Source organism: Pangasianodon hypophthalmus, chromosome 24 (assembly GCF_027358585.1).
Source record: "Pangasianodon hypophthalmus isolate fPanHyp1 chromosome 24, fPanHyp1.pri, whole genome shotgun sequence".
In the NCBI taxonomy this organism is placed as follows: domain Eukaryota; kingdom Metazoa; phylum Chordata; class Actinopteri; order Siluriformes; family Pangasiidae; genus Pangasianodon; species Pangasianodon hypophthalmus.
In genome coordinates this window covers 8062851-8089966 of record NC_069733.1, presented here as the reverse complement: position 1 = coordinate 8089966, position 27116 = coordinate 8062851, and the positions used below count along the sequence as shown (strand labels likewise).

The 27116-nt window shown below is 40.4% G+C and overlaps 1 protein-coding gene across 1 annotated transcript in view; it reads right to left on the bottom strand.

The window, feature by feature from the left end:
- setbp1 (SET binding protein 1) overlaps positions 1 to 27116 on the bottom strand; it is a 57965-nt gene that overhangs the window by 29631 nt on the left and 1218 nt on the right. Inside the window, exon 2 of the mRNA XM_026931286.3 lies at positions 18938 to 19583. Within this exon, the coding sequence (XP_026787087.2) occupies positions 18938 to 19408 (471 nt within the window). The 5' untranslated portion in view covers positions 19409 to 19583. The remainder of the gene's footprint in view (positions 1 to 18937; positions 19584 to 27116) is intronic.

Here is a 27116-nt window from a genome sequence, read left to right as displayed (position 1 = left end):
AACACTGTAGTAACAAAACACACAAATACCACTTTTCCAGCTTCAACTAGAAGGATGAGATGACCCAGGACACAATAGCTTAAACTATTAAAAAGGAATGCTCAGCTCTGGTCCTTGAGTAACTGAACAAAGGATTCTTTGTGAAGGGCAGCACTTGGCTCCCAGGCAGCTGTTTTTCCACTCGATATCGATCTAGCTTAAAAAGGAACGATGCAGGATAAAAAAATTGTGTGCATTGGAATACAGAGTGTTGGGGAAGCAAGGTTTGATAGAAAAAAACCCACACAGGGCGCATATTTTGCCCGCACAAAGTGATCGCCACTGCACAAAATAAAATGGTTTCTCAAGTGTTCTGAGTGCAGTAGATATGAAAGAACCACAATCATGATTGAATCAACAACTGACTGCTCCAAAGAGAGGCTCTGAGCACTAATGCGTGGGTGGATCGATGCTCAACCTGCTTCGCCATAGCCTGAGTGCCTTCAAATGATGACTAAGAGGCCATTCTGCACGTTGCATCACACAAACATTGTTTCCGCAGTCTGGATGAGGCGTCAGCTGACTCATAGAGATGACCTCACACAGTACCTGCATTTGCACATCTCTGCTTCAGATTCAATTCATTTTAAACTTATCAGCTGATTAGACAATCTTCAGGATATACCACTTTTCACCAGCATCCAAAACATGTTGACTAAATATTTGTCCATAGTAGTCAAATCAGTTTATAGCTGCATTTCCTGGTTACTGTCACAATTTTGTAGAGACAGCGGATGCAAGTGAAGATTTTACTGAAAAAAGTGTAACATAAACAAACAAAACCGTGAAACAAGAACCATAAATGTAAACAGTGAATAGAAAGCAAAAACAACAAAAGTTTGACAATGAAACATACAGAAACCAAGACTTAAGTAGGGGTGCTGATTAGGGGTAACACAGAACAGATGTGCGTGCTCAGTAAGACATGTGACAAGGTCATGTGATGTGCCAGGGCTGATGGGTAATGTAGTCAAGCGCTCAGTTTTGGCATAATCATGACGGAACCCCCCTTTAATGCGCGGCTCCCGGGCATGAAACAAGTTTGAGAAGGGGGTCCTGAACAGCCAGATGAGACATCCCCGAGCTGATAGGGTTTCTTAGGAGCTCCACCAACAGCGGAGTCGGCAGAAGGTGTGACGCCCCCCACCAGGCAATGAGGCAGAGCGATCTCCTCCGGACAGATGAGGAGTGGTGCGACATCCAAGATGGAGCCCGAGCACGGAGCGATGGCCACCGGGAAGCCGGTGGGGGGAGCAAAGCCCAAGGTGGAGTCAGAGGAGGGAGCGACGTTCTTCATGAAGCTAGAAAGGGAAAAGTGACGTTCTCCAAGGACCCAGAGGGGGGAACAACGCAAAGCAAGGGGGGGAGCGATGTCCTCCGCACAGCAACAAGGGGGAGCAATGTCCTCAAGGAGGTCAAGGAGGCTGTCTTCAGTGGAGCAAGAAGCCGGAGAAACATTCTCAGCAGAGTAGGAAGGTGGAGTGACATCCGAAGTCGAGCCAGGTGGCGCAGTGATGTCGGAGGCGGAGCAAAGATACGCAGTGATGGTGCATGGCATTGGGCCACTGCTGCTCCCACAGCAGGCACAGTAGATTTTCTGGTAGAGCCTGGCTAGTGTGATGTCCACCCAAATTACATAGCTAGCTACAGAACATAAAAACACCAATTTGATCATAAATCAGATATCTCCCTGCTAAAAATGATCAATTTCAGGGAAATGCTTGTGTATAAATTGAATCAGTGTAGTACATCACTTTGGTCTTGTGATGGCTGCCAAACGTGTAGCCAGAAGCTGCAGTTCAGCAGCTGAGAATAAGAAAGTAAATTTGAAAAACCGTCGAGTGGTTCCTGGACCCATTTACTACACCAAAGGTGGCAATATCTCATCCAAAGTGGAAAAACAGAATTTTAACACAAAATCCCTAGCATACATTAGTGAACAAGAAAGCTATTTTTTCAGGTGTACACCAAGAAACAGTAAGAAAACAATGAAGCAAAGATCTGGTGGCATATTCTACACAAAGTGGGCAGAAATGATCTATTTTCATCAGCTTTCTGATGAAAGGTCATAGCAATCAATTATTTGTTTCACTTGGTCTTTTTTCACTAAAAGGAGTATTCACATCAGATTTCAGACCTGGCCCAATCATAATCTGGTCAATAAAGGGGTTTAAATTTTATTTTTTTAAATCTGACCTTTCGTAATGCTCACATAGAAGAATTCGGAATATCGGCAACGATGAAACAGGAAATCTCATGATTCCTTATGTGTAGACAATTCGGTTCACAATTCCCTTCAATTCATCTACACACGCAGTCTATGTAGATGAACACTTATTTCACCAGTAAGAAGGTGTAGATTACATATTTCTCTTCTTGAATTATGCATATGTTGTTTGAAGCAATCGTTACTTCAGTGGACAGAATATTTGAAACTAATTTTGAGAGAAATGAATGCAAATTACTCACTTTCTGCTGACAAAAGATCCCCAGTGCATGTGATTTTCTATGATGGGGTCACTTACGAATTACAATAAAAGTGGCTCTCGCAATGTAAACTTCGGAAGCGTCACTCCTCCGTCGCAGACAGAATTAACATTCGTCTGACAGTGGGGTTCCTTAAGCCTGGATTAAATGATGTTCCGAAATCCTTCCCAGATAATAACAACAAGGTGGTTTTGAGTTAAATTTATGAGTGAATCCATTTGTTTTGATGAACAGCGAGGGGTGTTGCTAATGTTACGCAGGTGGACAGAAGAACATGTTACGTTCAAAACTGGGATAAAGCATTGTTTTCGGTATTGTGGGATTGTTTCAAAGTATTTTCTGAAATAATATCTTTCTAACTGAAAAATAAATCTAAAAACACAGTGATTGCCTATGCAGTAAATTTATTTTAGTTTCTATCGTACTGAACAATGTTTTTGAAAAAATCTTTTGTTATTTTGATTTGTTTACAGTATATTCAAATGTGCCCGCTTTCTGTAAAATATTCCTGGTATAAATGCTACCTAATAATAACTTTTTTTTTTTCCCGACCAAAGAGACCACAGTCCCACCTTCTTCTTTTCTACTGGCTCACAAGACTGAGGTTTGTGAACTGACAGGTCAAAGGTTACCTAGATAAAGTCATGCGCTGTGTAAGTAATCACAACCAGACACAAGTGTGCATCTTTCCTTTCCCCTTCAGTGAATTAGCAATTCTGCCAGGTGGATTTCAGGTATCTCCCGTATCACCGTAGCAATGGGCCAAAAATTGTAAATGCTAAAGCTAATTTGAAGATGTTGGCACATCTGTAACTCAATTGCAGGAAGTTACGCTTCATTCAACTCCTTTGCATCCCTCGCCCTACCCACTTTGTGTCGCCAATGGTTGCTCAGCCTCCTAAACGCTGTAAATCGATGATTCAATTTACATGACTTCCCGGTGCTTGTACATATTGCACCACTGCCAGTTTACACTCAAGGGTCATGTTTTGTGCTTTTGATATTCATGTTAGGATACATCCTGGTAATCTCCTTCATTGTAAAACACTGATGTAAATCGCTTAACTGGCAATTTATTTTACTGCAAGATTTAGCATGACAACAATTACTAGATAACGTGAAACACAAGTAAAGCAATTACTTTACTGCTCAAACTGAATGAAATGCAACATTTCATTGGTGGATTTCCATTAATTTTGTGTACGTCTTTGAAGATATGGTGTGGCAGGATGTCCGTATGGAATGTCAGTTACTACTAGGATGAAACTGTACTTTCACCTGAGTAAATGAGGTGTCTACCCTACAACATATACACACACTTTTGCTAATCTCATTCTACCGACACACACGCTCTTCTTCGAACATCATCATACAGACACACACATTCCCTCCCCCACTCTGCTGCATTCAGTGTGTGGGTGAAAGGTCATGGTAAAGTAGCATTCCACAGAGTCTGTAGCTCACAGTGCAGTGAAAAGAGGAGGGAAAATGGCTTCATGTCCCTAATCCTATGGACTGGAGGATTTCCAAGCATGGACCAAACCATACTATTAAATACACAGATAACCTTCTTTCCATGGCTTCTATTATGTGTTCGGGTGCTTGTGTGTGGTCAAACTCCCTTGCGAGCCAGACAATATTGCATTCATAGACAAAACACACGTCTGCACACTGCATTGCATCATAACATCGTATTGCTGTGTTATACAATATCCTTCTTTGTCAGTTTGTGAATCAAAACATGCTGTGACTTCTCTAAAATCTTTGATCTAAATTCCCAGGCACGGTAGTAGTTTCTCATGAGCAGGGTATGGGCTGCTGAAGAAAGAGGCTCATTCATGGCTTTGGGCTGTTTGAGAGCGACACTGCATTGGCTGGCGCTCACTGTCTTATCCTTACAATTGGACTGACACTGAATACTCTGGGAGGTCACTCTTGGTGTCAGTCCAACACAATGCCCAACACAAACACAATTCTCTCCATTTGTCCACCAAGCTCTTGCCTCCTCTTAGGGTTGCTGAGTAATTGATCATCTGTGGGGACAAATCCTGCATATAAAGTGGCCCAGCTCAACTGAAAGTATTCACTTACCACAAACCAAGCCCATAGATATTCTCTTCCTTTAGTGTTGGTGACACCATTTTAAGATAGTTAACATCCCCCATGGTAGGGAGGTACAGAAGGTCTCTAGCTCTTGGGACTTTTAATTGTCAGCACCTACATTTGGTTACTGACAAATCAAGGAGTAAAATGCATCAGTGAATATTTTAATATGAACTGGCCGAACTAATAGTTTAAAGTAAACATCATGAACAGTGGGTATAGAGAAAACATTTCAAAGTGCTAAACTCTCTATCATTATCAGTTGGCTCTTTTCCTCTTTCAAGGTACCTGCCACTACCTTGGGTGACCCACAGCTTTCATTTCAGTAACAGAACTCCTGACGCTGGGAAGGCACTGTCCTTTGTGTCTGCTACAATTAATTACTCGCTGTTCAATGGCGGTTCGTTTGGGGAATGAGATAGAAACGAGCTCGGTGAAAAGGTATCTGGGTCTGCCGACATCTCGGCAGCAGCAGCAGGGAGCATCTCCAGGAGACAGCTGATGGGCCTGATCGCATTTCACTGACAAACTCAATTGCGCTTGAAGTGAGATCTAGTGAAAGTCAATATGCCACATGGTCCCCATGCCTGCTGGGTCCATCCGCAGTGACCAGATATCTGGCCTCACTGATGCCACTCATTTATTCATTATATTTCCAATGTGTCCCAACCAGCAGGTTTTGGTTCCCAAGTGAAAAGCCAATTAGCTGTTGTAAAACTATTAGAACTTATAAGCAATGTGCTCCCAAATTACCAGTGGTGATGCCTGTTCTGAAGCCTAAATACTACAAGCAGGACACTGTATAAACCATAATGTGAAGGTTTTACAGATAATAAAAGAGCTTCTTTATAAGCAGAGCCCATTAACAAACAGTCCTCAACTGTTACTTATTCTTACTGACTTGACTACCTATACTTGAGGTTACACAGACTTTCATAAAATCCTAACCACACCAAACTAAGTACATTAAAGGCTGTTTCACATCGGTCCCCCCACCCAAATCTAAAAGACCTCACAGGAGAGACTGTGGTTAAGAGAGACCTCTGCCACCAGGCAGCGCCGCAGGCAGGAAGCACATTTACACAACATGCCAAGCTTTGTCACTTACAAAGGAAGCCAATTAACAAGCCATAGTCCTGACACAGTCCCACCTGACAAGCACTGGGAAGGAAGTTCCTTAGCATACATGCCTCCCAGTTAAGCCACTCATTTCAAACTTGGTTACAAGTTTGTGAGTCTGTAAAGAAAAGGAAATTGCACAACGATAGATTTATCAAGAGTTCATTCATTCTGATTCTGTTCAAGAAACCTAGAAAAGTCCCTAGAAATTACTTAGAGCTGAAGTTAACAAACTGCATGAGGGCTTGACAGAAACAGTCACATGGCATCAAATAGACAGCTAGCCTTTGCAAACAAGGGTCACATAATCTACAGATTAAAACAGAATATTCATATAAATCCTTATTTATGCCAAATTACTATACATTTGTAATACAAGACTAAAAATTCCCTATATTGCTAGTTTTATGTTACATCTACACTGGCCGGTCCAATAAGTAGCCTTCAAATTTATTAAAAGAAGTTACTTTTCATTATCACTCGTATTTCACCTAGCACATCAGTAAGAATATCAAAATTATAGTTTTCTTTCCCAAAGAAAGCTTGCTTTGAGTAAACAGATCACTCTGTGCCTTTGCAAGAGCTAATGGTAGGTAGGCTATAAATGACAATATATTATAGTACCATAAACTTGTCTTGCAAGTATTGTTGTTTTCATTAGTAACTGTTGTTTTCAGTCATAAATATCTAAAGGATCTAGTTGATGACACGACAACACAAGTTTTATTAATGACAAGTAATCAAATTGATGTGCCACTGAAATTTATCCACTATTCTTGAACACATTCAAAAATAATTAGTTCTAAAATGTAGTAATAATGTATGTTAGATTATACTGTACCTATGTTTTGTGGCATAACAGCAATATTTAGTGTATAAATTATCCAGTTTAACTTAAAAAGTAAAAAAAAAATTATATAAATGAGGTATGATGAAGCATGGTTTGTACGTTTATAATTGTTTAATGGTTTAGATCCAAATAACAAACAAATAAATCTGAAACAGAATCTATTTTGAGAACCAGTGTGCTATGCTCTGAGGGTAAAAAGGTTTCAGGAACAGCTCCTGACTCAAAGGAATCTTCACGATATCTCAGAGCAGCTCATCACATTTCTTTACCTTGATATATTTCGGACAGCTCTCAAATCAGACAACTGTAGTAGCCGTAAGCTAGGCTTTAAGAAGACCCTTTCTTGAACAATTCAGGAGGGCTTTTGAGTGCCGCCGTTTTCCAAACGTTGACTGCTGAATGACCCGCACACCACTCAGGCGAATGTCCCTCAGAGCAAGGTCCAATTTGGAAAGCCTGGTAAGCCGGCCGACATCAGGAGATTACAGGATTTGAGACAGGATCAAGACCAATGAGGAGGGACTTAAGCTGTCTCTGACACGAAAGTGTGGGACGAGCTTTTGAGTACGGGGGGCTTTGTGGATCTGAAGTGCTCTCTTACAGCCAGTTCTCTACCTTCAGTTCAAAATGGATCAGCCAACAAGCTGTTCACACTCAAGTCATAGCAATATCAAGCACAAGAGTAAAAAGAAGAATGGATGGATGGATGTTTAAAGAATGGATCACTTAAGACAGCTCCGGCAGATTAGGTTCTTCATTATAAACAAGCTATCATACTTTTAACTGGAGGCCTTATCTGATAGAAGCATGATTTATTCCCTGGATACTAATGATTTGAACATCATTTCTCATGCTGAGAAAGAAAACAAGACATGATGTGTTCTCGGTTAAAAAAAAAAAACCTCTAGATCCACTCCTCCTGAAAACACCAATAACATCACATTCCACAATCCAGTGAACCTCCCACATTCCTCAGGCATCTCTCTGGTACCAGAACTGTAATTTGACATCTGTGCAGTATTAGCTGAAACTCTGGCCAAACAGGCTTTTTTGCTCTGTGGAGCACAGATAATAAACAACATAGGCCCACTGCAGTCTCCTTCTGAGCTAATACTGCTTGGAGGGCACAAAAAACAGTTCAATGGAAGTCATTGTGCAGTGCATATTGTGTGTGTCAGTCTCCTTCATAGAGACATCAGAAGATATTAAAGACTTTTTGAACGGGGTTTGAGTAGACGTCAGGTAAGCACACTACCCAAATTTCATTTAACAAAACATTCAGGGTTCTCCAAAATTATCAGCACACTTTATAAAAAAAAAAGAGCAAATACGATTTTATAAAATACATATTACACACAATTACTCAAATTTTCCACTCACATTCTGGAGAAGGTACCATCATACCCTTGTGTGGGCCTTCCCAAAACTATTACCATAAAGTTGGGAGCACATAATTGTATAGGATGTCTTTGTATGCTGTAGCATTACAATTTCCCTTTACTGGAAATAAGAGGCCCAAACCTATTCCAGCATGACAATGCACCTGTGCACAAAGTGAGGTCTATGAAGACGTAGTGTGCCAATGTTGGAGTGGAAAACTCGAGTGTCCTGCACAGAGCCATGACCCAAACCCTACTGAACCACTGTGAGATGAACTGGAATGCAGACTGCACCCCAGAACTTCTTATCTGACATCAGTGCCTGACCTCACTAATGTTCTTGTGGCTGAATGAGCAAGTCCCTACAACCATGCTCCAAAATCTAGTGGAAAGCCTGCCCAGAAAACTGGAGGTTATTATACCAACAAAGGGTGACTAAATCTGGAATGGGATGTTCAAAAAGCACATACGGGTGTGTATGATGGTCAGGTGTCCACATACTTTTGGCGATATATTGTGTGTTTACATTCAACCTAATAATCAGACCGACAGCTCAACTGGATTAAAAAGCATTCACGTATACACCTCAGTCACAATAAACAGATTGAGGACATGCTGAATAAAATTTCCATATAGTGTATCTTTGTTCTGAAGTTTCATTCTTTAAAACGTTTCATATATATTTTTTTCATTTGCTCTCAATACCAGTACACACTTCCAAATCAACACAGAAATCATTAAATAAACACAAAGTCAACTTTTTTCAGCGACCATATCAGGGCATCAGGACTGTAGCATAGTCACTTGAGCTCCTTATGGCCAATATTAACAAATCAAGTGGTATTTAAAGAGCAACACCAACAACCCACATTCCCCACTTTGTCAGTCCTTTTTGCATCACTGGCTGCTGGACACTGTGATGAAATCAAGGACGGGTCAACCATAGAAAGACGCTTTAAAGTACAGTACTTGCTCGGTGGTGAAAGACAACCAAATACTACAATATTCTACTTCATTCAATTTATCAGAGCATGCAGATTTCTAAACTTTTTGGACAATGACCCTTGTGTTGCTAGTTAGAAAAAGCATGTTGGAATAAGTGTATGTCATATATTTCTTTTCACATGCTTTTAAATTATGTATCTATTTCAATACAAAAATAACCAATTATATGCCCTAAAATGATGTAACATGTAAGTAGTTAGGGTTAGGCTATGTGTTTAACGTTTAAAGCCCGTGCCAGCATCAATGGCTATATTCATGGCATGAGCAAGGTTATAAATAAATAAATAAATAAAAATACATAAATATGTAAGTAGTTCAGTTCCAACCGTCATGTATATCAGTGGCCAAATGTCTTATATTATGTTATACTGTATATAAAACATATATAGTGTATATAATATAATAGAAAGCCATTCAAAATTATTGCCAAACTACCTTTTTTTATTATTATAATGCTTGAAGTACACTTGCTTGGTTGTTTAGTTTATTCAGTTGGCTGCCTGTTAAGTTTCTGTTCCTAAGTTGGTTCTATCAAGCACAGCACAACAATTTCACACACATCATGTTTACATGTAAGTTTTTCATGTGTTGAAATAACTATAGAGTAACTAAAATTGTCCAGTAGGGAAGTAGGAGCCCCTATTAATAGTAAACAGAAACCAGCATTCAAAGCCATTGCTAAAGACATCCCAGGCATTTATAGGTGACCATGAACTGCACCAGTATACGGCCATTTCTTATCAGTTAGGTTTTTTTTTTTGCTGTTAGACAATTAAATTAACTGACATTTATTAATTGACATTAACTGATTTGAAAGGTAAATACCGAACTAGGAAAATGAACATCATATAAGGTTAGCTAGAGATGCTCTTTATTTGAAAATGTGTACAGTAGCATTGTATGTACCAGCGGGTGTCTATATAGTATATGATATTCAATGTGTGTGTGTGTCAGCCTAACCTTTACAAGACACTGACACCATGTTAACATCAGTCCATCGTCTTAGCCAATGGTAATGAAGAGGCTTGATAGATATGGCTTTATTAGAGAGCATTGGTAGTGTCTACTCAAGTGGGAGGAACACATGGAATGGCAGGGTGCCTGGGTAGGCCGTGTGTGTGTGTGTGTGTGTGTGTGTGTGTGTGTATGTGTGGAGGGGGTTTAGGCTGGACAGACACAGGGGGACAGCTGGTCTTTCAGCGGTAGTAAATCATACAGACGCAGCCCTCACTACACCCCCATTTCTCTCAAATCCCTCTCTCTCACTCTCTCTTCCTAACCCCCATATCTCAGAGAGGAAAGAAAAAGAGAAAGCCTCCTTCCAGCTCAGTGGCCCAAAAAATAAAGCCAGGCTCTGCTAAAACCCAGGCAGGCAGGGAGAAAAACAAACAGGCAGTTGCCTTTATCAGTGCCTGAAAAGTCACAAGAAAATATGGCTAGGTAGCTATCACACAAACAGTCATTTTAAACCACTAAAACTTATATATGTAGAATAATGAATTTTTTAATGCCGCAAAACATCTCTATGCCATTCCCCTTATTATAAATGTCTACAAATACACAGCTAGATAATTTGGAAACATCCTAATGTCCTGATGGCTAGTCAGTTTGGATTGTTCTGCAATGCCAAACAGCTAGCCATCTAGTTAACTAGCCACTAAATGCTCACATTTGTCATGGGTAGACAAGAGTAGAGTTTCAGCATTCGAGTCTTAATTTAGCTTGTCATATTCTCGGTGATTTATTTTTATTAACAATTTGCCAAACCTGCCAAATAATAGCATAGCAATAATGTTGTTTCTAATATTCTAAGTTAGCTAGCTTAGCATGCAGATCAGTTACATTTAGCTACATTTCAGTAGTTAGTAGTTAGCAGGTACTGACAAATTCTGTTTTAAATGGAAAATATTAAAAACACCAATGTATCTAATCAGAATCAGCCATCTAAGAGTAAAGATCTTACCATGTTAAAAATCCCTTCAGAGATATTTTAAATCTGTGCAGCATGGCTGCATTCCTTTAATCTGATTACAACAATTCTACAAGAACTTGTTATCTCCAGACTGTGATACACTAGCCAGACAAAATGAATCATGCTCTCCCCCTCTCTTATAGGCGATTCCAAATCTACTGTCTAAAAACCGTGGGAAGTAATAAATAAGCGTGGCAAGGCCGTGGTCAGATTATTCCACTGCCCTGCTCAGTAACTCTCCTCCACACAAAGGTCACTTTTTTGACCCCTCAACTGCCTACAATTTCCTCCCCAGTCACCAACGCCGCTCCCTCAAAGACAAATAGCTTGTTATAAATACCACGAATCCACAGCCTGTGGGAGTCCCATATCGACTCTAGCAAGCGTGGCTGCATTAATATTCCGTTGACTACAACAGACAAGCTCTTAATGATTACACTGCATTTATTATAGGACGCAGAGTGCCGCTTCAGGAGCAGGGGTTGTGCGACGGAGAGATAAGCACATGGCCACACGCCATCAGCGCACAAAAAAAAAAAAAAGAAAGAAAGAAACGGCCAGCCTACAAGGGCAGCAGGGCTAGGACTCACTTAAAAGGGGGCTTTCCTTATCGCACCTTGCACACGCTTAAATGGATTTCAAATTTGGCTCCCACTGATGGGGAGGTAGATGAACATGTAATGAGGAAATAAAAAAAGACAGCTCCTAAAGCTAGAAGCAGAAATAATTGGGGAAAATACAATACGCATATGGGTGGGTAGAGGAGAGAGACATGCCAGCTGTATATATTACTTTGGCTGTAATTACTGCTGACCCTGCATTACTGGTAGCTATGGCATAGATGAGGCCAGAAGACATTATGATGCATATGTCAGGCAGATCACCCCACGGCAGTAGTTCACTCAGACGATTTATGCATTTCAAAGTGAAAGCCAGACTTTTGGTGGGTCACTGTTTGCACGCAAAGATTTTCACCAATCTGACTGAATTCATTCTGATTGCAGATTCTGAATGAACTGTTTAGATGCATCCTAACCGGGACATATATGCATAGTATACTGTATCAATCCCAATTCAAATTATGCACATGCTGGGAATGGGATTTAGGGTCAGTTTTACCATAACAACTACGAGGGAGTGAGTCCAGTCAGCATGTTCAGCTTTTTAATCGCACTGCTTGTGTTTTTAAGTTTTAAATTATTTCTGTCTCAGCAAAAACCTCATCCAAGTGTGATTATTGAACTGATAGCAAGAAGAATTTGCGACCGCAATGGTTTCTCAGCATTTTATATTTGCCCGACAAGGATGCTCTGGTTGTTGAAAATAACATAAAATGCAGACATTATCCTAATGTTACCAACATTAAAAGCCACAGTCTGGGAATAATTGCACAAGGAATGTAGGCTTTATTAAAGTTTTTTCCCCATGTGTGTTCTGTATTCTTGCTGAATGTCTGACGCTGAGCCAAGTTTACTGAGATGTGTCCCACATCTGCATCATTGCCCTTCCAACCTCACAATTATTTTAAATAAATTAAAATGTATAACATGAAATGTGTTTTCTTACAGGACTGTTTTACTGCTCCATGAAGATTTTGATAGCGATAAGAAAAATAAAAAGTTTCTTCTTCTTCTTTAATTGATTAAAAGGATTATTCACCTCATTCAATTACATAGAAATTCTATTCGGCTTGTGCACAGAAGAGATCCAATGCTAATGATGGGGCCTGATAGATAGTATGTATTATGTTGTATGTATAAATTATGTAGTATGATAGACTTTCAGTGTCCTGCTAATGAGAAATTCAGCAAAGATGTAGTGGAAACAGGAAACAGTGGACTCAAACTTCCATGCAATGCAGCTATACACCACAGTTGCATTGAGTTATGGCAGAGACTCAGCACATCTAGTTATCAATCTATAAAATGACAAGCACAATGGGACCGATGGCGGTGTTAGCATTAAAGTTAAAGCTTTTCATCCTTATCTGTTTGAGCAGTGTGTACACATGAGAAGGCGAGAGAGCTGGACAGACAAAAAGACTAAAGCGCTGCTGCATCACTCTCTTTAGGCAGAGATGAAATGAGGGCTAAATCCCACTGGCTCCACTATCAGCAGGTAGTTGAATGGTATTGTGAGAAATGTAGGAAACCATTAACCAAAGTAAAAATAGACCAACATGTCAATGAAAGGAGATAAAGGTAAAAAAAAAAAAAAAAAACTCAGAATTTCATTACAAAATAAATTTTGATCAACATTACAGATTACATATCAATTATAAAGATCAGTCGATTTTTCCTTTAAGGGCTGAAGTGAACAAAAAAACGCAGGACCTGACCTTTGCTTCAACACACACATTCTATCCCCTTTATCTTCACTGTAATGTCAGTCATCTTTTATATAGTCATTTTTATATAGTCATTCTATGCCTGTTTTTGTATGTGTGTAGATATTACGATGAAGTTGGTGATACTTTTAGTGTATCTACCATCCAAAAAAATAAATAATTTAACATGATAGAGCAGAAAAAAAATTAATCATTCAGTACTTGCTCGATCAGCTACTTGCTACTATGAACTGTGGGGACAACTGTAGTTTCAGTATGTGTTATAAAAGTAATAATAATAATACTCACACTCAGAAAACTGTATGGTAACGCAGTTTAGAACAATATTGATGTTATATTGTCATCTCCCAGCTCTAGAACATAGGGTTTTCATATCTGTGCTCGCACACACAAAATCCATCTCTCTTACCCTCATTCTAGTGAATCACTCAAACCCAGCCAGCCAGTCTAGTAAACATATGGCTACCTATCACAGTAAATCAAATATATCTAATATACCACTGAACTGCTGCACGACAGAAGGATGCCATATGTATCATGTTACAAAATCGAGTAAAAAACTAAATCAGACAGTTAAAATTGACCAGTGCACATGGTACTGTCAAGCGTTTGACTTCTTTTCAGTTCAAAAGGGTATCTCGCTAATAAGGAGACAAACACAGATGTGAGTGTTGAGAAAGTAATCACGCTCGACTGGGCAAAATCAGTGAAATCGTTTAACGTACAGCAGTGTTGTCTGATACTGACGGCAGGTTCTCTGAAAAATATTTTCCACGCACAAAGGCTCGGCTGTGAAGTCAAGTCCCTCCCTTAATTACCTGCTATTGTATCACACGTCTCCTGCCCATCCCCCGCCACAGTGGGGTCCCATTTTAACCAGGCTCCCCATATGCCCAGGCTCACTTGTTGGCCTTTCCTCTTTGCCACCATCTGGCATATTAGTTCAGCCAAAATGAAAAAAAGAGAAAGAGAAAAGGAGAGGGAGAGAGAGAGAGAGAGAGAGAGTGAGTGAGAGAGAGAAAGAGAGAGAGCTAGAGGACAGAGAGAGCCAGACACAATGAGAGAGAGCTAGCCCATCTGCTCCCTGCCAGACTCCCCACTCATTACTACACAAAAGCAACATTTAACCCAGTAGAAAAAAATCATTTCTTTAACTTGTTTCTGTCCACCATCTTCGCCTGGGTCTAGGCTGCTGTTTGTCCTTATATAGGCCTAACCATATCCTATCCTAATCTTAGAGGAATGTTTCACTTGAAAATGCTGACCTGAAAATACTAAATTGGGTTACAACATAATGAAGCCAGCAGAGGCTTCATATTTGTTTCGTAAGTCAGACTTCTATATGGCACTAGAAAGCCTGGATTTTTTTGTTTCACTCAATGTTTACACTAGTAAGCTCTTGTATCCAGCATTTTATTTCCAATGAGTAACCATATTAGCTAGATATAACTTCTAAAGCTAACTAGTTAAACACAAATTAAATAATGCACTAGTGTGAAAACTGAGTATTTGGTCTATGTATTCCATGCCAGGCCTCATACTAGCTTCATTTCCAGATTAGCAAAGAAAGCTATGTACACTATGTACACTAAGATGAAACCAGACTTCTAGGTTTTTCTTCCATTTTTTTGGCAGATCAAACAGAAAATAGGAACTATTTAAGAACGACTGCAGGTATGACTTAAGGTTGTGAGTAGGGAATTGGAGAAATGTTGGACTATACACACCATAGGATTGGTGCCCAAGAATCATTGGAGCCAATAGTTTGGATTTGTTGCAATGCCGTGACATACCTTGCATGGAATTGAGAATATCTCAAATGTTGCTTGCAGCACTGTCGCTTTTTTGTTTGCCACTGTCGCTGAAACCGCAGCTCCACATCGCACATGTACATAGAAAAGGAACAGTCTCATTTTGATTTGTCGCTTGCTAGTGGGAACATAGGGTCATTGTGGCATAGAACCACCTTCTTTCACTGGAATACGCCATTTGACTGACACTGCAATGGATCAACCACAGACCACACATTTTTGTGCAACAAACAACCAATGAGATTTTAGCCTGCAAGCCAAGTGTCCAATGCATATCAGCCAGATCGCAGGCAGAGTATCTTAGACTGATCCCCACCAACAGTCATTAATTGGTCAACATTTCCATCAATATTTCTAGGTCATGTATCTCTTTAACTTTACCCTCAAGAGGAACCCCTGCAACTGACTGGTGAAAGTGTTACACTTGGCTTAGATGTATGATATAGCCCTAACTTTCCCATAAGTGACAGGTAGGACAGAGGAAATGACCCACTCAGCTTCTTATCAAAGTACCCTGGGAGCGTTAGGTCAGTTGGCCTCGATCACACCCTCCCCTTGACAAACGCGCACCACTGAGCATGGGCAGTGCGGCAGAAACGGCTGACAATCAAAGCGTTGTCGTCAAACACGGAGCAGCACTGGGGCTAACATCCCCCCTTCTGCCTTATATATAGGGAGCACACACACATCGATCTGGTTTCTATCCGGCTTGTCATCGCAATGAACCCTCTACAGTGTTAAACCACAGGGGTGATACTGGAGACAAATACAAGATATACTTCAACACAAGTGGGTCTCGCTGGACATCCACATACATTTTTTATTAACCTGATCTGTAATTCTGACTCTGTATGCTATTTTTTCTATGCTATATAACACTTGTCAATGATGTTATTTCAGCATAATTTAAAGCCAAAAGTTATGTCGCTCCAAAACAAACAGGAGCACTTACTGACCACTGAATATTTATCCTCAGCTTTAAAAATAACGGGGAAAAAAAAACACTGGCCATTTGTAACACCCTATGGACAGCTAATGAAATTGACAAACAGAGAGCACTTCGACCTCTGCATATTCTAAATGCCTATTGCACATCCAGGCGCAGGGCTCTTCACAAAGCCAGCAACAAGAGCAGAGCTCTATTCCTGGCCTTGCAGTCACAGGGCACCTTTGTGTGGGCAAAGAACATTTCTGTCATATTATGCTCATTTTCCAAACCACCTCAATGCACAACAACTCTCTAAAGCATACAGAGGAGTAGGGCATTGACGTTGGTAATCCCTGTAAAAACTAATCGGTCTAATTCATCAAAAGGGCCAGTTCTGTCGTAACGGTTGCGGGCCTCAGCAACATGATTTCATTAGCAAGGGGAGGGAAAGGAGGCTGTTCCGGGTAGCAGCTGTCACGCGCCAAGCGAGCTGAGGTAAAGCCCTATTCTCAGCAAGCCTTTGCCGGTTTCAATTACGCACTAACCCCTGACCTCACGCAGCTTGGAACTGTGAGATGTGAGGAGGTGGTGGCCTCTACGCCTTAAGCCCATGAAACAGAAAAGACCAGGATGAGACTCAAGGCGCTTCCAAATGAGGAATTTATTTCACTGTCTGTCAGTGTAGTAAATGGGGTCTCATCTCTACTGCAGGAGTGGGGGTTTGCATGTGTGTGTGTGTGTGTGTGTGTGTTTGTAAAAGGGGGCTGGGGCTTGGCGTTTTCACACCTCCTTGGAACGCTTTTCTATAGACATGGCCATCCTTTAGAGGGAACACCTCCTCTGTTCCTCCTTCTGCCCTTTTTGACCTTCTGTCTGTGGTCAATGTGGAGATTGCCAAAAAGAGACAGCTGCACTTCAGGCTTCCCGCCTCCAGCCCCTGTTGCTCCTAGAGCCTTTCTCTCTTTTTTAATGCCCCTCTCCCTCTTGGTCACTCTCTTTCCCTCCCCCTCTAAGCGCATCAAATGCTTTGAAGGCAGAACTGACCACCAAGGCTTTGTTGGTGGCTAAATTTTTATGGTAAACCTTCATATGCCTCCATGTATTTAGTGCTATACCTATAACACCACTCATGCATTTATAACCAATATACTGAAAACAACAAAGACCCTATTGAAGAAAACCTATTGAAATTTTTCTATTTCAAATCTCAAACTATTGGATTTGATTAGGTTAAAAAAAATTATGAAACCACACTGTGCAAGAAACCTCAAAACCTAGCATAAATTTGCATCAGCTGGCACATATTAGTGAACAGGAAGACTATTAGTAGAAACAATACACCATCGGAGGGCATTTCCACACCAGCAGTTCCTCACTGTTATCGAATAAAAAGAAGGCAATCAATTTCAGCTTGTGGTACGCTCACTGAAAGATGCTGATGCCTGCACTTCGACTTTCATTCAGTAAGCATTCATTTTCTCCCTAATTATGGTCAAATTACAGGCTCCAACTGTGGGAGCACCAGCTACTCCTCCCCTTCTGTCCCAGAATTCTTCACTCTTGCCATTTTACTGCCATGAAGTTGGCAAGGAGGAGCAACAAGGGGTAACAAGATGTATGTTTTGGAAAATTGTACAAGCACACTGTGGTGGACTAAACTGGGCTTTTGGTTCCAAACAAGTTCAGACCTAAGTTAATCATGTGCCATATGAAATTCTGACTGAATTGCAAAATATTGCAATTGCTACCATCACACCAAGATTTATTTAAGACTCAACGCACGTGTAGTAGTAGTCAGTGATTCATTTGATCAAAATACATACAGGGCCGGTTTTATTCTCAAACTAAATTACACTCAAATGTTTCCAACTTTTTAAAGCTATGCCTAGTCTTACATGTAAACACTAGCCTGTAGAGGAGCTATTACTATGTAGATACAGTGAAACACACTCTACATTGCATATTTTAAATTATAGCTCAGAACATCATAAATATTTCAAGAGGCTAAAATCCCCCCCCCCAAAAAAAAGCCTGCTTGCAGTTACTTAATCCACATGTAAGTCAATGAACTCATTGAGTCTAAATGCCACAAAAGGTTAACGGGAGAGTTGCATTGCACCACAGCAGAGCTGGACACCCTTCATTTGACACGCAGCCAGCTGAACAGTTACAGACAGTATGACAGCATGCAGAAAACAGCGGTTTGTGCTTTGGCAACAAGCCAAACGTTCTACCGTTCTATAATGAGTTCTGCCACAGCAGAGGGTCAGAGAGATGTGGAGGGATAAAAGCTCACGAAACAAGAACAGCTTGTAATGTTCTCTCAGAAACCACTTGCTAAACTATGAAAAAAATAAAAATTTTACTCAAGCACTAAATTTAACCTCTTATCATAATGTTTACAGACGCGGTAATTAGGGATACATTGATACTGATACTGGTATCGGGTATCAATCATTTACTAGGTGAAGCCTAGTGTACAATAGCAATGCTAACGAACAGATGACACAAATGACAGTGATCTGGATGTATTTCACAATTAAGTATCAAATTAATTATCAAATTATCATGCTTTCTATTGATACTGTTTACATGTCATAACATTTTAAAATATAAAACTCTGCACTTTGCTAACAGCATATGGCAACAACCAGCATATACAGAGCGAAAAGAAATGTTCCAAGACATCCCTGATTATTTAATACTTGAGTAAGTTACTTATTTCGGTATCAGTATCGGTATGACGTACCAAAAAAAAAAAAACAGTGTGACGTGTACCATGAAAACATGTACTCATACTTGTACTCTGTCTAAAAAAAATGTTATTTGATGAATCCCTAGTGATAATATGATAGGAAACAAGCAGATAATTTCTTTTCCATTTGGACAATACTCACTCTCTTTCTGGGGGGTCCTCTATCTTCTTCCTTTCCACCTTTAGTGCTCTTGCCATGCTTGGATGCCTTCTGCTCCCCAGGCTGTTTAATGGTGACGCGGATCTCAGGTGGACAGATGTAGTTCTCCAGGCTCTTGGGTGGCTTTTTGGCCCGCTTGGTGGTTTGGATCTTCAGTTTGAGGCTGCCTTCTGAGAAACTTGCCTCTTTGATGGAGAACTCCTGCTCCTCAAGGCTGTCTCCCTGCACCCACTTCTCGCTGTCCGCATTGGAAGTAACGTCCATGTCTTTACCCAGGCCGAGGTCTTCATCCTCCTCATGCTCCTGCTGCTCACCAGCTAGACCAAGCCCCTTCACTGGGGTGGCCAGAAGGCCCACCTCGTTAAGATCAGCTCTGTTGATGGTGGTCACAGTGGAGAAGAACTCCTCGTTCCCTTTGGGCCGCGAAGGGCGAGTTAGGTCCCTTTGCTCCATCAATGATCCCAAGACTTGGTTCAAGACCTAGGAACCAGAAAGGAGCCAAGATGACACAAAGGGGGTGCCGGTGATAGTGGATCGTGTTCAGTCAGAAAGGGATGTGATGGATCTTGACTCTATTGCTCCTTGAATCGTACAAATCTTGCAAATGTATGCATTTCCTGGTGTGAGACTGTGAAGAAAAGAAACACAAAAATGAGCAGTTTAAATGTGCCTTTACATTAAAAAAAAGGCTAGAAAGAATCCACAGTAGTCAAAGAGACTGGACTAGATCTTCATCAATTCTGTAATGAGTGCAATTAATAACAGACCAGACTTCATTGCTGAATAGAGCTTTAGGAAGTGCAGCTGTGAAAATGCCCCACTGTATAATCATTTCCCATTAACCAAGCAACATCAGTTAGCCTAATAAGACAAATGTCCCTGTGTTAAAACAACAAATTAATCTAAATGGTGGTCCAAGCATCTACCTTACACTGGAACGACTGGAACAGTGAACACCATTCACCCCGGGCAAACTCCCAGACACCATAATTACATCACTGACCAGCTCATTTGCTTTGGTGGTCAGTTGAGTAACCCCAGTCCTGGTGTGAAAGTGAACAAATGAGGCCTCTAGCCCAGTGATAAACACCTCTCAGACATCAGACAGACCACAACCTGCACAGTCAGAGACCTGAAAAAAACCAATTAGGCCTGAACACAACATGTCCGCTGCAGGCTGCTAAGCATCAAAAGGGAAGCCTAAATGAGCTTCACTCATTTCCTTTGGGCCAATTATAATGTGAGTGATGGGACAGATACAAACCAGGAGCTTGCTGGGCCAGGAATGGCCAGACAAGCCGAGAAAAGTGGAAGTACAGATAGATATGTCTGAAGGTGTGTTATCGGTGGGAAAACACCATGTTTCAATATGCTGAAGTCCATTAAGATTCTGTAAAATGTATGTGTATATATATATATATATATATATATATATATATATATATATATATATATATATATAATGTGTGTGTGTGTGTGTGTGTTTTAGAGTGTGGGAATTGTTAATCCTGTTCATTGGGATATTATACAAATTTTTTAAGTTTTTTCAAATTTTTCATATATATATATATATATATATATATATATATATATATATATATATATGTATGAGCAGTTATATAATATATAATAGGTTCTGTGTAAAAATCTAACATTTATTATGTATCTTTTATAATATCTATATTATAGTATATTATATTATATTATATTATAAATGATTTAAGGTAATTAGTTTTTAGGATAAAGCTTTAAAGGTACACACTCCTTTCAAAGATACATACTAAAGGTCCTAATGGTGTATCCTTGAGGATTACCATCCCAGCGACAGGAAAAGGTACAGTTTAGCAGCCTTTTTTTTAGCGTGTGCCTTTGTGGTACCACCTACTCGGTGCTAAAATAGTATAGAATCATCTGGTCTTCTTCCTTCTGCCTGTAACCTATCAGTCCAAATACCTTCAAACTGAAAAAAAAAAAACAAAGCCAAGTCCACATCTTGAAATGTTCTGAGTTAAACCAAACAACAAGCCAAAGCATGTCATGGCAGTTCACTTCAATGATGGCTCGATTAGTTACAATAAACCGTTGCAAGAACAGCCCCTACGATACTTGTTTGAGAACCTAATACTCTCAAGTGATTCTCTTAGTGGCGCCCATGTTGTGTGAGCATTGATGGGTATTGACCAAGGACTGGGGACTTTACTCCTCTCACTGGCAGAGCTCAATCTTTCATCCTGCTTAACTGCTGCCGGCCAGGTGTCTGACAGCTCTCCGCGTCATTTTCCCTTTCGGCTGCCTGGCAGGTGACAGATGAGAAGCTACTAAAAACAACAGCCATCACCTGAGTGCCTGAATCCACACTAGACTAAACATCTTCGTTTATCCATCACATGGTGACAACTGAAATGGTGTAACGCTTGGTCCATTCCATGATGAGTCAAACACAACCATTAATAAATCGTTTATGCCATGATGCATCATTAAAAGTCTATTACTGTGGAGTTTCCTGTGGAGTCTTGGGTGTTCTGGTTGGTTTAGACATCAAAGAACACATTTAGGTAGCATAATGCATGCATTGTTTGTCAGCCAAAGCAATAAGAAAATGTTTGTGGTTATAGTTTAGGTGGAGATGTTTTTGCGGTGGGTTGAGGTGTCTAATAACAGTACAATCTTTGACTTGTTAGACTTATTATTTTTCACAAATTTTAAGATTCAACAAAAGAAAATAGTACCCTGCAACAGACTGGTGTATTCCCACATCACTCCCAGTGTTCCCAAGACAGACTCTGGATACAACCCTGACCAGGAAAAAGCAGTTACTGAAGATGAAAGAATTAATGAATGAAAAGAAAATATGAGTCATTGTGTGTTTCCGAATATGAGCATTCGCTTTGTGGGGTTTTTACCCCATTTTTCTCAATATGATCATTTACCAATTCCCACTCACTAGCTAGCTCACCGCTACCACACAACAGCCACCAAACGGGGCAGGGTGAAGGCTAGTATGTGCTTCGTCAGAAACACATGAAGCTACCGCATCCCACAACTTTTTGAATTTCTGCTCATGCTACATCTGACCACAGTAGGAGGAAAACACTATCTACCTTTTTCTATATATATGAGCTCAGAGACATCCATCCCACTCAGAGAGCGCAGAAAAATTTTGCTCTATAGGACTCCCACTATGGATGGCTGTGGCATTATTGGGATTTGAATACGAATATGACACAACAAGATGTCAGCACGACAGGCAATCACTGACAGTCTGTATGGAAAGAAAAGAAAGAACTCATTATGTTATTGTTGATTTGAAAAAATATATATAACTTCCCTTTTCATCAAAAATGGCAACTGCTCCACCTTAACTTTATTCCTGGTATTTCCACTCAGGTATGAATAAAAATAGAAACCCCTCTACAATATACACAGACAGCCATGAACTCACAAACCAAATAGCCTTGGAATCCTTCTTTTCTCTAATAACCACAATATCAATCAGATCTGAGCCCAAAGCTTATATAACAATAACCCCTATCTGGCCCTGAAGGCAAACCAACTGTGAGCTAATTGTCCAAGACTACAGTCTGTTCAAAAATAGGTTTATTATTTTCACAAATATGCCAGAGGCATATGCTGGATTTTCTGCTAATTGCACGAAAGAGTTCTGTGTCAGCAATGTCGCCTCTGGCTGCTTCTGAAGGGAACAGATTCAGATGTTTGTCCTTCAGGGCCTTTGTGCACTGATCTGCTCTATCCTCTTTCTGGGCGCATCTCAATTAGGACGATCACAGCTTTGTGTTGCAATTATCTGAATGTACATTCACTGCACTCGACACAAAAAACAGCCCTTAATTGGCACAATCATGACGTACCCATTTTAGCTATGCGACGGATGCTTTGTGCTTTAGCAAGTTAACAAGCATGTAAGAACCATAGAGTAATATTTCAGCAATGTGAAAATCAAGCTTAGGAAAAATATGTAATAGCATGTTGAACTCTTGAAGCCATGGAAAATACTTGACAGTAAATAAAGGAGTAAACAGGAGAATTGGGCTGATTAAGTAAGCAGACTAACAGTGTTTGCTCCTCCCTGGGCCTGGCTATCACACACACTGTGAGTGTGAAAAGATTCCATCCAGTAACTCAGCCCCTTTTAAGGCGATGAACAGAGCACACTGAGACAGCCTCGCAAAAAAAGCAGCCCTGCCAAAAAGTCGACACGTTCACACTTTGCTCCAGTGCAGTAATAAATACTAGGGAAACCTTCGAGGTGTAACACCGTATCCTTTGAACACAGGATGCCAAAGGAAGCAGTTTCCAAAGCCAAACACAAAATCACTATTTAAAACCTTTTGTTATTGCTTAGTGTAATGTTCAAATTTCACCGGCTGACAACACATATCCATGAATACTGATGGCTATTAACAGGACAAGGAGATGATATAACACAGGAAGCTCTCTTACAACCGACAAGTCACGATTCCATTCAGTACTTGTCTCATTACGGTCTATTCATCGCAAGCAGCATCAATGGGCCAGCGTTCGAACACTTGTCAGCTACAAGCCCAATGGCATATTCATAAGCTCTTAGATGAGAACTTTCCAGAAGGAAGCTGTCTGGAGAATACGCGGCTCACCACCTAGGGAGAACTGACCGTATTCCCTGTCTAGAGATCAGATTCTCTGGAGTGGCAGGGTTGACAGCTCTCTCAGAGAAGCCAAACAAATGCCTGGAAGGCCTCCACTAAATACTCAATTCATCTCCCTTAGCCACAGTTGTTCAGGGCAGACCTCACTGGCTATAGAGGCAATGCATTACAGATGCAAAACTGCAGCTTAGACCAGCTAAATACAGTACACAATGCGTCAGAGGGTGAAAAGTAACATATAATCCATCTCTGGTTGCATGACTGGATGACGTTGGTTGGTTTAGACATGACTACCACATACCACTGTAGCTGTCCTTGATTACATCCTCTCATTTTTGGAGCTTGGACAGACACTAGCCGTGGACAGGGAAATGACGTACAGTCCAGTCTGGCAAATCTGGTTTATTCAGAGGCTTTTGGTGCCAGGAAGGAACCCTGAGTGCTGAATATGAACGACTGGAGCATTGCTCAAAGAAGCTAACTCAGCAACAAACATCTGTCAACAAATCCAAAAACAGCTGGGAAATCTTCCTAAAAGAAAGCTCATCTGGCTCCAATGGTGAACACACCAATGGTGATTCATTTAATCAAAGCAAATTTGGTTCACTGTCAAACCCACTATTGTCTGGCTTTTGGGGAATAAAATGATTTACAGACACAGAGGTTAAAATATAATAACACCTTTTTCCAATCAATGTGTCTATTCAGCATAACCCTGTAATTATCCTGTAACAAATCCAGTGATGCAGAACAATCTATACATCCTCTATACATCCAGCAATGCATGAATACCTTCATGCCATTATTTTTCTCTTTTGGTGCCATTATCTAATAGCCAGAGCCTTATTTTTCTTTGTGGTCTGCTTTTCTTTTAGCAGAATAACTAATGCATTATTGTTAAGCTAGATTTTTTTTTCGTCTGATGAGACAGGAATTTCAACCACAGTTTGGAAAACAAAATGGCTCAAAAAAAAAGTCCTTCCCCCTCCTCCTCCGTGTCTCACTGCCAAAAGGTGTTCTTGCTCTGATAGTCTATTTGGAGCGGCTGCCAAAAATGAGATTTGTCCTTGGATATCTCCCGCTCTTCCTTTGTCTCTTGTCAGAACTTGGACGTCCTCCAGCGAAACTCATCCCAGCCAGGAAAGAGGGAGATCTATCCACACACATAAACATCACTTGGATTTGTGCTTTAGTCAAACAGTGCTGCGTTCCTGTAGTGCAAATCAAATATGCTATATGTGGAAGTAATGTCTTTTTAGCTTCGCATTCAGGGGGGTAGAACTAGGAGTTAGGGGTGTAATGCGATGCCACTATCTGCACCTGTTTAGTGCTCCATATATCCGTATCTCTATTTGGATTTAAACCCAAAGTGGGAGTGAGCTAAACCAGAGAGGTTTGTTCTTTCTTTTTTAGATTTTATTTTTAATTAAATATGAATCCTACCACTATGCCCCTGGAACATCGAGGAAAAAACCCAGAGGTAGAAATGCCAGCACTGTCAGCCTTATCTAAGAATTCTGGCTCTGACAGTTCCTCAACCTCAGCTACATCACTCGAGTTCATAGTTGGTCACAAATAGAGATGTTAGCATCACTGTTTTTTTTTTTGGCAGGCAAAAATGGCAAAAATGAATTCCTATTTATATTTATATTTACATTTGTATCCATTTAGAACGTATTATCACTCATTCTGAACAATATATTCATATTTGGTTACATCCCTACTAGAAATCTTGCTGATAGGAACTCTCTCACTCTGGGTTTAATAAATGATCTCAGTAGTTCTTTTCACATACAGTCATGAGTAGGGGTTAACAGCCACCCCACTGCCAAATTATCACCGTGCACTCAACACATCTCTTCCTCAAACAGAAATATGAGGGTCTCCATCACATTCACTAATGGCCCCCACATGTCCCAGTCACGGTAAACCTCATGTACCGCAGAAAATCAGGTTGTCATGGCAACTAAAATTATGGCAAACAATGTAAATCATTTTCATGCATGCCTCAGTCCTGCCCCAGGCTAATACATAGCATTAGTCTCCATCTCCAAGACTATGGCAACCATAGCTTATAAAACTCCAGTTACTTGAGCTGGATGAATCATCTCAGCAGGACTCTCGCTGCTCTGGGGCAATCTGAGGGGCAAAAACCTCCCTATCATTAACCACATGCTTAATTAACAATGTTCCCTGAACACTAGTGTAACTCACTGAGTGAATATTGAACCAGATGTTCATATACTGCCTCATTTTTTACACAGTCTTTCTACTCCAATAAGCACCTTCTCTGCTTTAAAGACAACTTTATTACTACAAGGTCACATTAATACATGTGTAATAACTGTATTTTGTATTACTCTCTTTTTAAATTATTGCCTTCTTCTAAACCATGTTATAAAAGAGTAACCACACAAAATATTATGTAACTGGCACATATCTATTCAAAGAACTGTATTTTTTTTTTTTTAGCAATAATCATAGACACAGGTGCTGTGTTCTACTATAACCAACTATATAACCTTTGTGACTTACATTGTAACGTATTATTTAGTACTGTATAATTTTTAATACATAGCCAAATATTGTATTACTAGCGATGCGTAGAGTAACCTTTCCATCAATGTGCACATTCTTGAGTTGACTATATTCAAGTTTCTGTTAGGCATGATGGCAGTGTGCGTTAAGACAAGTTGTGTTCTGTGTTTACGTGTGAGATCTGTGTCGCGTCAGTCAACAACATAGAACATTGCAGCATAAAACACATTGGTGGTTCGGGGAAAACAGACACCGATCCAGAGTTTCAAGCTAGTAGTGACCCTGATATTGATACTCAATATCAGTACATCCCATTTTTATAATTATAATTAAAATGTAACCGATCAAACTGCATATGTGGCATGGTGATGCCTCGGGTAGTGTTGCTGCCTCACACCTCCAGGATCTCCAGTTTAATCCTGGTTTACTGTCTGTGTGAAGTTTTGCATGTTCTCCATGTGTCCGCATGGGATTCCTCAGGGTTCTCCGGTTTTCTCCCACCTCCCAAAAACATGATACAGGTGGACTGGCTTTGCTAAATTTCCCCTCGGTGTGTATGAGCATTTGAATGTGTATGCATTCTGCCCTGCGCATGCCTTGGCATCCCATCCAGGGTGTGCTCCCTGGATCCACCATGACCCTGCCCAGGATAAAGCTGATAAAATACTGCCGATGAAGAATAAACGAATGAAATGCGTACAATGTCCAGACCTGTATACTACTACCTGTATTTTTTGATAAAGTGGGAGGAGCCACAGCCAGGTGTATGAAAGATATGAAAGATACCTGGCTGTGGCTCCTCCCCCTTTCAGTACTGAAAGTGGGCGGGGTTTTAAGGCAGCTAAATAAGGAAGGAAGCTGTTAGACAGCATATTATTCCTTTTCACAGTGAATTCTTCCACTAATCATTTCCACTAGGATGGCCATCAAAACATGCTTGAATAAAACTTCTTTTAACATCCTCTACGCAATTTGCA